Below are 11,895 nucleotides of genomic sequence, written 5' to 3'. Positions count from 1 at the left end.
TACGAAGAAGTCTGTTACTTGTTTGTCCTGCACGGTCATCTGTGAAGAGGTGGGTCCCGGGTGAGAAGAAGGCCACGGAGGAGAGAAGAAAGGTGAAGAATCAGGATGCAGTGAACTTGGACAAACCTGGCCGCAGGGAGGCCCGTGTGGGCTGCGACCGCCGCTGCTGCTCTGTGGCCCGTGTCACCTGCCCAGACGTGCCTTCCAGCAACAGCCCACAGGGAACACGTTATCCTCTAGTTTTTGATGTATTTTTGTAAAATGATTTTCTACACGCAGGATCTGCATCAGCAGTTTACAAATGACCTATTAGCTAGTAATAGATCGAAAGTACCTCTGTAGTAAAATGTGAAAAAGCATGCGGTGCTCCTTGTTTTTTTACTGATGTTTGAGGCCTATTGATGTGTTCATTTCAGGACCCATGATCCTCAAGGGTTTAGAAACAAACAAATTGGACTGAGCCCCCTCACACCCTCTCCTCTTTATCCTTCCATTCCTTTCTCCTGTTCTTCCTGTGTGCAGTCCCTTTCTCTAACCAGCTCTGGGCCCGTGGCAGGTGCCTCTGCATCTCATTTCCCAGGCCACATCATGTTTTTGATCTGTTTATCCTCTTGTGCCCCACTCCTTTCCACCACCAGTCCTGGGTGCAACAGGGTTGGACCCAGGGCACACCTGGTCACCAACAGGATAGCAAGGGGTAGAAGCCTGGGTTTGGAAGCCTTTGATTTGGGAGGAAGATGGGGCCATGGCCAGAGTTGGGCAGTGTCAGTCGTCTGGGGGAGAAGGGGCCAGTACTGCTGACCTTCTTGGGGTTCGGGCAGGGATGTGGGTGGATAATCTAAGGAAGGTAGTAGGAGAAGGATACTGGAATACAGAAATATTCAGAGATGGATACTTGGATAACGAAATTATATTTTGTTTGTATGGGTGACTGGACACATAAATAATGTAGATGTGGATGTTCTTAAGGAAGATTTGGGATCTCTCAATCCATCGTTACTATATGACACTTTTATTTTTTTATTATATGACACTTTTAATTGTTAAACTTTAACATGAATGAATGCCAGCCAATGATTGTAAATAATGTTCTTCCCAAAAGGGAGAAGGAGGGGAAGGCGGGCTTGGGGCTCCCAAGAAAGGCAGTAGTCACCTCCCAAGTGGGCAAGGAGAATTTGAAAGGAAAATACATTTTGTAGATGGAACAGGTTTACCTAGGACTGGCCTGGTTTACCTTTAACTCCGTAGGGACAATTAAAAGCTGTGGGTTTTTCTTTTTTTTCCTTTGGCAAGGAAGTAACAATGGTTTTCCATTTTCCCCCTCGCTCTTCTCTCTCTTTTCTGCAGCACCTTGAGCATTCTGCTTCAAATTCTCTTAATTATAATCTTGTACAGACTGAACTATTGTGATTGGCGACGGCCCATGCCAGAGGTCCCCAGTTTGGAGCTGTGGGTCCCTGGTCATGGTTGGGAGGGTAAAGGAAGAGAAACTGTGTGCAAGGAATTTGAGGATCCATATTTGAGAGTTCAGTTTCTTGTTAAATGGAAACAAAATACAGCTAACCATGTGGAAATTCCCCACGCTTTTTGAGCTATGAACAGGCATCTGCATTTTGGGGGCAAATGTTAGAAACCACTGCACCATGCCTATTACTGTGCTTCAGTTCATTCTTTCCACTAAGGTAACGTACAAGTCATATAAATGACTCATCGTGAAACTTCTCAGGGTGGAAGAGAATTTTTTAGGACCTTTGCTTATTGCTGTCGTCCTGCTTCCTTTCACTGATGGGCAGAGGGGTTTGGCCTCAAAGGAGCCAAGTTTCCCCAATTCCTGCCCTATATGTTTTCATTGTCAACTGCTACAAAGAGGCTGAGCTTTCTGAGCTTTGTAGATACGCTTCTAGTAATTGCTAAGGATTATATGAGCACGGTTTATTTGGACATCATAAGTACGTGAACGGTGTGCTATCTTAAATGCTTTTTTTTTTTTTAAAGATTTTATTTATTTATTCATGAGAGACACAGAGAGAGAGGCAGAGACATAGGCATAGGGAGAAGCAGGTTTCTTATGATGAGCCTGATGTGGGACTTGATCCCAGGACCCCGGGATCATGACCTGAGCAGAAGGCAGACGCTCAACCACTGAGCCACCAGGTGCCCCCCTTAAATGCTTTATTGATTTTATCTCACCTTGCCACTCAATTTTAGAGTGCTTTATGGTTTGTGATATTATTACACACAATTTATTGGTCTGGTTGACTCTTGAGATAAGTAGAGTAGATAAGGAAGTAGAGGTTCTGAGCAGGTCAAGGACTTGCCTGTATCACAGCTAGTAGTTGGCAAAGTCAGGTCTTCTGACTTCAAGACCATTACAACATATTGCCATCACCTTGGCTTCTCTAATTTTTAAATTTTTTTGAGGGGGCTGGTTCTTTTCCTTTCAGGTAGTTTGCCTGAATTTAGATCTCTGTCCTAGCTCCTAGAGAAGTTTGGTATCTTCTGGGATCTTAAAAGTATGTTCCATTCTCATCTGGTCTTAGAACTTTTTTCCAGACTCCCTCCCTGGTTTTTCCGCCTTTAGCCCTTTCACTTCCACTCAAGCCCCTATTAGACAGGTTTCCCCGAGTGGCCCCAAATGCTCCGTGGATGGACTCCCTGGAGAGATGAAAGATCTTTTCTGCTAGACTCAAAATGTCCACTTTCTCCAAGTTATATACATATATATACAGTTCTTGTCAAAGGCGTTAACACATACTACAAGATGGAGCATATTTAGATGCATTTTAGAAATACTTTTTTTTGCTAATCACATTCCATATTTTAAGCCGATCCCTTAGTACCTTAGATATTTAAGCTGTTGCCACCTTCACAGGTGTTAAGTACTCTGAAGACCACCTTACACCTGCTGAGAGGGTCCAATAGGTCTCAGAGGTATTCACAAAGGAGTGATGAGATGTCCCACCCCAGGGAACAGGACTGTACAGGCAAAGGCCCTGTTGTTCCATGGATGACTGTTGAAAACTCAAAATTGGACCTTGTATATATGTGTATGTGTGTGTGTGCACATATGTGTAAATTTGGGCCTTGGAAGAGAGGTTGGTGAAGCATGGGTCATAACAATAACTGAATGCTTTCTCTGTATTAGCCAAGTTACCTGTGTATGTATGTATCTTTTTTTTTTTTTAATTTAAACTTTCCAATAGCCCTGTAGGTATGTATGTACAGCAAAGAAAAAACAGATTCAAGTAACTTACTGAAGTTGGTAAGAGGAGGAGATAAGTCTTGAACCCAAGTCTCTCTCCCGTACCTTGTGTCCCCCCGCCCTGAATATCACATTGTCGGATGATGAGATTTCTCTGGGAGGCCAGCCAGAGCAGAGATCTCATTTGTAGTGAGGACTCTAGAAATATACACAGAACATGAGACATATCCATTAAAATGTCTTATCTTGATGACCCTAGTACATTCTTCTATGGCGTAGGAGTTGTGAAAAGCTATTACTCAGCTATTGTTTGAGGCCCAGTAAATTTGGACCAGTGTATTTGGTCATGAAGCTTATTGTAATAAATTGAACAATGTGACCTTAGTTGGGATGTTTCCAAGGATTCTGGGCCAAGCAGAGTTCTTCAGACTTAAGAATATAACTTCTTATTGGTGTCTCTTAGCCTGTTAACCATTCTGATGCACTTGACATCATATCTTACTGGACCCTCCCAGTCCTCTGTGAGGATAGTCTTGTTTTCCTGAAGCGGGTTCCAAGAGGCTAAATAAATTGCCAAAGACATGCAGAGCTGGGATTTAGAGCCAGATATTTGGCTCTAAACCAACCAACAAATACACCAAGAGAGGAAATAGGGATGGACAGTTATTTGGAGAGAGCTATGCCCTTCAAAGACTCCTAGGAACACATCTCTAGTTAAGTAAGTTGGGATTATGACTCCTAGTGAGGGAGAAAACACCATAGGGAACCATGAAGTGCCTTAGGAAAAGGGAGTTGGAACCTATTACAGCATTTGGGTTTTGGTTGGGTCATTAAGGGGAGGGCCTAAGCAAACGGTGTGCTCTACCTTGGACATTTGTCAGAAAGGGGGGACAATTGTGTGTATACATTTTTTTCATAGAATAGAGACTAGCAAGAGAATGGAGCTGTAATTAGTAACCTTGTGGCAATCACTTATTTTAGTCAAAGGAGGGTATGTTTGGTATTTTGCAGGTGGCACCGTGACCTTGTATTTGTGCTTGGACAAAACTGGGAAGTGGACTTGTACTTTGCCTCATTTTGTGTGACCTTATCTGAGGTTCTGAGGTGGGGATTGTGTGAGATTACATCCGGTAGGATTGTTTACATCTACAGGCCTAGGTGTGAGTGCAGCCTAGTTTCCGAATGTCAGGGCTGCTCTTGTTTTCTTTTTCCGCAGGAACTCAGAGTAGAAGCCACTAGAAAGTAGGACATGATGGCACCCTTTCTCTTTAACCCCAAGATTTGGCTATTTGTCAAAGGTTGTGTGTGTGTGTGTGTGTGTGTGTGTGTGTGTATTGAGAGTTGAGAGTTGGCTGTGGGCAGGATTGCTTGGAGGAGGGTTCTGGGAATTGCATTTATCAGAAATGTTGCCTTTTTCCAAGATGTTTGTGCATCTCATCAGACGAGCCACTCAAGCCTTCTAAAAATGTCACACATGAAAGCAAACTCCGTAGCATACAACTAGCCTTTGCTGGGTTTCTTTTTTGATTCAGCCTCAGGCATAGAAGGTGATAAGGATCTGAGTGTGGTGAAGCAGAAAACACAAAGGAAAGGAAATATTAGATATAGGAGGAGAAAGACCCTGGTTCACTCAATAGAGATAAGAAAGTAGCTGAGTTTCCAGTTCCTCAGCCACAGCCCGCCTGTCACGGAGGGGTGGGGGTGGTGGGGGGTTGAGAGGAGATTGGATTTTCAAACTCACAGGACCAGTGAGTTTCTCTTCTTTATCAGTAGCCGGGAAGCACCTCATCTACGGCTTAGAATTGGAGCAATGTCTGTGTATTCGAACTCATGTAGGAGAAGAAGTCCTAGAGCTTACAAACCTGAACAGTATGTTGTTTTTTTTAATTAAAAAATAATTTGGAAAAAAAATAATTTGGAAAAAAAATTTGGTGGGGGAAGATTTTTTTTTATTATTATTTGATAGAAAGAGCACAAACAGTGGGAGCAGCAGGCAGAGGGAGAGGGAGAAGCAGGCCCCCCCAGGGAGCAGGGCTCCCGACGCGGGGCTCCATCCCAGGACCCTGAGATCACGACCTGAGCAGAAGGCGGATGTTTAACCGACTGAGCCACGCAGGTGCCCCTCTTTCTAGAAAAGATTTATATATTTATTTTGGGGGGTGAGGAGGAAGAGGGAGAGAGAGCATCCCAAGCAGCCCCCCATCCCTCTGCTAAGCCCAAAGCCCAAAGGGACCGGCCCCCCGTTGAGCGCAGGCCAGGCTGATTCCAAGGCCTCCCACCCCCATCCCCATGGGAGCTGAAACCAGGAGCCGGTCACCTAATGACCGAGCCACCCAGGTGCCCCTGAGCAGCAGGCCTTCTGCTGTGTACACAGCCCGCCAGGAGCCTGAGGGGCAACCTGGGAGGAATCAGCCAACCAAGAGAGTGTGATGAGCCATCTGGCATTGCAACCAAGTAAAACCTGCCCCAGAGTCAGCCTGCCCCCTTTCTGGTGTTGGGTAGTAATTGTTCTTTGTGCACCTGACAAGCAGGCCCATGGGCTGTTGGAGAAGTGGCAATTTCTCAAGATGGTTTTGTCTGGGTGGGTCTTGAGCCCAGCAACCTCGCCAGCTCCCCGGAGCCAGCCATTCCTGCACTCCTTCCACAACCTGGTCTGCTGGGGCTGGATGTGGCTTTGGTGAGGCTGGACCTGGACCTCACCCTGAACGGTGGTTTGAGTCCCGCTGTGAGCCCCACTTTCAGTCCCAGAGGCCAGAAGGAAAAAGGGGAAGGCTGGGCTTCCATGGAAAGTGGAGATGGATGGAAGTAGGACCTGCGTGGAGTGGAAATTGCCCTGAGGTTAAACTCAAGACCGCCGGGGCAGAAGGCACAGGAGTGGTGAACGGCAGGCCTGGGCTTGTCTCGGCTGAAAGCTGTTCACCCCAAGGGTCGGTGACCTAGACATAGTGGGTACTTGGGTTTGGGACCTTATTTGGGTTTCAGAGGAATAAAACCTGTGAAATTTGCACCTTCTCTCAAGGTAAGGCTGAGGTCCCAGATAGGAAGATAGCTGCAGAGGGGGCAAGGGGCACTAACTGCCTGTTCTCTTTCTAGTTACTACTTGGTAGAGAAGGCAGGAGGTAAGATTTAGAGAGCAGCAGGGGGGCCATCTGGCCCCACGATAACCCTTTCCTGCTCCCACTGCTGCCTTGAATTCCACTAACCAGAGATCAGTTTTCAATTATCCATGAAAAATCCACAGAGAAGATTAAGAGAGTGGAAACTAGTTGCCACTCACCCGTTAGTATGAATTAGTCTGCACAAAGCCTTTCCCTTAACCTAGCTGAGATCAAATCACAAGGAGAATGGACTCGTGTGGGTAGATTTGTGGAGCACTCAGGAAACCGGGGCGATGGGGGGTGGAGTCAGGAGAAGACTTGGGGGCAGAATTTGCTCAGCCAGCAGAGCCCTTGAGGCACTGGAAAATCTGGTTAGCAGTGGAAGAAAAAGGTGTCGGAACACATGGGAGAGGCATTTCAAAGCTTTGTCCAGAGTAAGCTCCTTCCTCTCTTTCTCTCTTCTAGAAGACCTTGGAGAGAACCTTCTCCATTAAGTGCAGGTGTCATTTATCCTGACACCCCACACGCTCTCCTGGGGACAAAGTGGGGCAACGGAGGGGCAAGCTGGTTAAGTGTCAGGACAGGAGCCTTTGGCCCCCTATTCTGGGATTTAGGGACGGGCTGTGCTGCCCCAGCTTTACCAGCAGGTGCATGGCAGGGGTGCGCCCGCACCCCACTCCTCCCTTGTGCCTCCCTACACCCGGGCTCAGCCTAACTCCCCAGAACCTGGTCAGGGTGTGGGATCGGGGCACTCCTTGTGACTGAGTTGGCTGTGAGTAGGACCCTGAAGAAAACATACATTTCCTTCACAAGGGGACATAGTTCAGTGGTTGGAAGTTCCAGAGGCTTCCACTGCAGGAGGAAAAGGGCTGAGGAGCTGTAGCTCCATCACCACTACTGGGCTACATGCAGGAGTGAAAAGTAAAAGTAAATTTAGAAGTTCCAACCATTTAGCCATACAACAGGGTTACAGGGCATCCAGCAGGAAGCCTCACCCGGTTGCATTTCCCCCTCCTAAACTTTCATTCTAATGAGCCCAAAAGGCTCTTCTGTTAAAACACTCATTTTGATACTCTTGTATGTGACCAATTATGCCATCGGTAAAAACAAAAGAGAGTGAACATATTGAAAGCCCTCTTTATTTGTAAGACCAGACAAATACTGAATTATAAGAATTTCTTTCAGGACCACAGATGGAAACATAGTTCAGAAGAGAAATATTTCGACAGTAACAGAAATCACCATAGATCACGTCGCTACTCTCCAGCTTGCTGGTCCCCTGTTGGAAAGGTGTTTCAAGTGGAGACCGCTAACTATATGACAGGCCCGACTCTGTCCCCAGAAGTCCACATCTAGTTCATGGGACAACACACATGTCACCCTGCCGTGTCCGAGACGAAGTTTCAACCACCAGTAACTCAAGGTCAGACATCGTCCTGGAGAACAACGGGGTCCTCGAGTGGCTTTAAGGGGTCACTTGTGTCTGTGTGATGGGAGCCACCCTAGAGCAAAGGCCAAAGATTTTTCTCAGCAACTTTTTCCTTAGTTTTCTCACCTGGGCAAGATGGAGATAAATGAAACCCTTTGCACGTCTCTTGGAAAGCAGGGTACAGTGCATGCAAGTTTGCTGTCCAAGTGCAGACTTGGGGTGTCAGGCGCTTGCAGTGATAACAGGGTTCTGGTGGATGGCTCCATGCCCCCGTGTTAAAAATAAGCAGAGCTGGAGGTAGTTACTGACTTTCTCAGGTCTTTCCTACTGTCTATAAGAATGTTGCAGAAGCCTCGACGAGGCTGAGAACACTAGTGAGAATTTGGAGAGGCTGAGCGCCCAGGGGAGCCAGACCCAGTGAGGAGGCCGCCTGGGCACAGGGGTGGGCCTGCAGGAGGGCGGTGGGTGGTCACGCCGTGCTCTTAATATTCAATTCTGCTCCAGTAGAACATGGTACCCAGGAGAACCCAAAACTAGAAAACAAAGGGGGAAAAATAAGGAATTATTTTAGAAACATCACATACTTGGGGGAAAAAAGGATGTTGGGTTCACTCAGGCTTAGATGATGCCGAAGTTTTAAGAGTCGCCTTAAGAAGCCTCATGGGGCAGAGGTCACCATCCTGCCACTCAGGGATCACATCCCATTCCTCACTTTCCTGCCCCAATCTGCCCTAGAATTAATTACCTGGCTGCTGGAGTTGCGCCTCCCAGTCTGCGCTAAGCCAGCCCCATGGGGAAGTTCTTTCTTCTTCCCATCAGGGCTAATGACCTTCCAGGGTGTTCCTAATTCTTGTATGGGCCACTTGGAGGTACAGGTTTCTTGCTTTCTAGTGCCGAACCTCTCCTCCCACAGGACTCCCTCTTTTCCCCAAAATGCTCATGACCTAGAAGAGCAGCTCCTGAAGAATGCCATGGAACTCAAGGTATTTGACTCAGGCAAGGGGTTAGAGTATCTGGGTTCTGTGGCACCTCTGCCACCCGCTCCCTGCATCTGGAGAGTCATGATGGTATTATTCTTCACCTACCCCAGAGTTAGATGCTGGAATGAGAAAGAAATACCATTACCACTAACGTCTGGTGTTTTTTGACAATTTTCTATACAACAGGCACTGTTCTGGGGCTACCCATATAACAACCCTGAATGCTTCCTGAACCCTATGAAGACACCAAGGCACAGAGAAGGTAAGGAGCTTGTATCCACGGAGACTGGCTGCCTACCCAACTGTTGTGGGGATTTCATGCTAAAAGGATTGGATACGTTGCCTTGCCCAGAGCAGGTCTTCAATACATGGAGTTCCTTTTGCTTCCCTCTTTGGAATTTCAGAGAGACTTGCTAAATTCAGAGTCTGTTTGATGCTTGTGGAAATGTCCAGGGTTTCCACTGGTCTGGAGTTCTAAGATCCATAGGGGCCTTTCAACATTATCCCACAGTTCCTGCCAGCATGGCACTAATAGAAACTTCACTGTTACCATTTTCCATTCATTTGACAAACTGTCAGACACTTGCTAGGTGTTCTGCTGGGCCCCAGGGGTACAGAGGGCAGCTGGCTCCCAGTGGTGGAGCGACAGTGACAGGACAGGTGTGTGCAGGGTGTTGTGGGAGTTCCTGAGGGCAGGTGAGGGACCGCAGAAGACCTCTCAAGGGAGTTCATTTTCCCTTCCTTCCTGCCTCACTCAGCTTCTCACCCCAAACCCAGCATTCCCTAAAGTGTCGTGGGCATACACCTAAGGGACCCTTGCAGGTGTCCACGATGTTAAGACCATTTGCATAATAATATTGAGACTCTATTTGCCCTTTTTACTGTTTTCCACATTTGTGCTGATGGTGCAAAGACAGTGGAAGGTAAAACAGCTGGCGTCTTGGCAGGATTCAAGGCAGAGGCACTAAACTGTGTTAGTAGTTAGTGTACTCACTGCTATGTACTTGCAGTCCAAAAAAAAAAGAGTAGGTTAAAAGATTTAGAGTTTTAGAATTTTGGGGTTGTTTTTGATGAAGCAGTAAGAATTACCCATTTTATTAAATGTTTACCTTTGAATATACATGGTTTTTATTATTTTTATTTTTATTTTTTTTAAAGATTTTATTTATTTATTCATAGAGACAGAGAGATACACACACACACAGGCAGAGGGAGAAGCAGGCACCATGCAGGAGCCCGACGTGGGACTCGATCCCGGGTCCCCAGAATCACACCCTGGGCTGCAGGCAGCGCTAAACCACTGCACCACCGGGGCTGCCCCTATACACGGTTTTTAAAAAAAGATTTATTTATTGGGGCACCTGGGTGGCTCAGTCAGTTAAGTGTCTGCCTTTGGCTCAGGTCATGATCCTGAGGTCCTGGGTTCCAGCCCCATGTTGGGCTCCTTGCTCAGTGGGAAGACAGCTTCTCCCTCTCCCTCTGCTCCTCTCCCCAGCTCGTGCACATGCTGTCTCTCTGTCATTCTTTCTCTCAAATAAATAAATAAAATATTTTAAAAAGAGATTATTAGAGACAGAGAGCGTACGCTCATGTGCATGCGGGGTAGGGGGTGCAGACGGAAAGACAGAGAGAATATCAAGCAGACTCCCCCCAGCAGAGCAGGGGGGTAAAGGGGGAGGTTGCAGGGGAGAGGGCAGGGGGAGCCCAGCATGGAACTCGATCTCATGACCCTAAAATCATGACCTGAGCCGCAATCAGGAGTCAAACACCTAACCCACTGTGCCACCCAGGTGCCCCTGAATATACATCTTTTTCATATTCTTGCAACAGAAAATATGCGTAAAGCAGTTGCATACTGAAATCTGATGGTTGGCTTAAGGAGAGGCAGTTGTATGACTGTTTAAGTTGTGTAGTGAACTAGCCATTTTATCATGAAACACGATTTTTGAATAAATAAATAAAATCTTAAAAAAAAACGATTTTTACTTGAAAAAAAAAAAGACTAACAGATACGCTATGGTTATTCAGATTGGGTGTCTGGCTGGCATTTTCTCAAAAATTTACAAAGCGAGCATGTCACTTCGAGGAAAACAACTGACAATATCTGTTGCCAGTGATAAATTTGGGCGCACAGGCAAAAATCAGGCAACGTGTGTTTCTGCCATGATGGGCTGAGAGCATCCCCGTGATTGAGGTCCTTTCCAATGTGGCAATAGCAACAGATGTGATTTCCTGGTAGGGCGTAAAGAATTCAGTCCACATTTGGAAGATCACATAACACAGTGAACCAATATTTTCCCAAATGACCAATGCATGATGTTATAGAATCATGAATGGGTAAAAAGATTTATGCAAACTGCAAGACAAGCCAAGGTGAATATATTTTAATAGAATAGATTCTGAAAAGCTTGTTGTCATAGTTTTAGATTCCACATTTTAAGAAACTACTAGTTGTCAAGTTTTGTATAGTGCCAAAGGAGAATGATCACAATTATCTTTAGATAAGGCTATCCAAACATTCCTGGTTTTCTTCCAACTACCTATCAGTGTGGGGATGGATTTTTTCAAATCCTTCAACCTAAGCAACGTACTACAACAGATTAAGTGAAGAAGCAAATATGAGGACCAGCTGTCTTCTATTAAAATCAGATACATCTATTAAAATCAGAAGATACCCTTAAAAACGTAAAACAATGCTACTTTTCTCACTTTTTTTTTCAAAATGTTTTAGAAAATAGTCACTTTTTTCTACACAAATATATTGTTAATGGTAACATGTAATTAGTTTATTATCGTTATTTTAAATGAATTAGTATTTTTTAAAATTCTGGGTTAATTTCCAATAGGGTAAATACAAATAGATATAGCCCCCATAAATAAATAAAAGCTTGTTGGAGTCCTCAATAATTCTTGAGAGTATAAAGGGGTTCTTAAACCAAAAGTTTAGAACTGCTTCCCGAATGTAATTGCTTTTAATCCTGACAGCAAATTTAGAATCATAAGGGAAAAAAAGTTTTTTTTTTTAAATGCCTAGGTCCTGCCCCTGGATCCATTGAATCAGAATCTCAGAGGTTGGGGCCCATCCAGGCATGTTTTCTTTGCTCCAAGCTTCCTCAGGAAGTGGTATCTAACCACTTAGATATCCTTGGTATCTAACCATAATGAATTGAGGAATTAATGAGATCT

The 11,895-nt window shown here is 45.5% G+C and overlaps 1 protein-coding gene across 1 annotated transcript in view; it reads right to left on the bottom strand.

Annotated features, from left to right (window-relative positions):
• Nucleotides 1–7,421: 7,421 nt before the first annotated feature.
• The window catches only part of UPK1B (uroplakin 1B), a 29,603-nt gene continuing 25,129 nt past the window's right edge, over nucleotides 7,422–11,895 (bottom strand). The window contains exon 8 of the mRNA XM_038582925.1: nucleotides 7,422–8,262. Within this exon, the coding sequence (XP_038438853.1) occupies nucleotides 8,212–8,262 (51 nt within the window). The 3' untranslated portion in view covers nucleotides 7,422–8,211. The remainder of the gene's footprint in view (nucleotides 8,263–11,895) is intronic.

The sequence above is a fragment of the Canis lupus genome, chromosome 33, assembly GCF_011100685.1.
Source record: "Canis lupus familiaris isolate Mischka breed German Shepherd chromosome 33, alternate assembly UU_Cfam_GSD_1.0, whole genome shotgun sequence".
NCBI lineage: Eukaryota > Metazoa > Chordata > Mammalia > Carnivora > Canidae > Canis > Canis lupus.
Note: the sequence above shows the minus strand (reverse complement) of the source record. Positions and strands in the feature narration are given on the sequence as shown.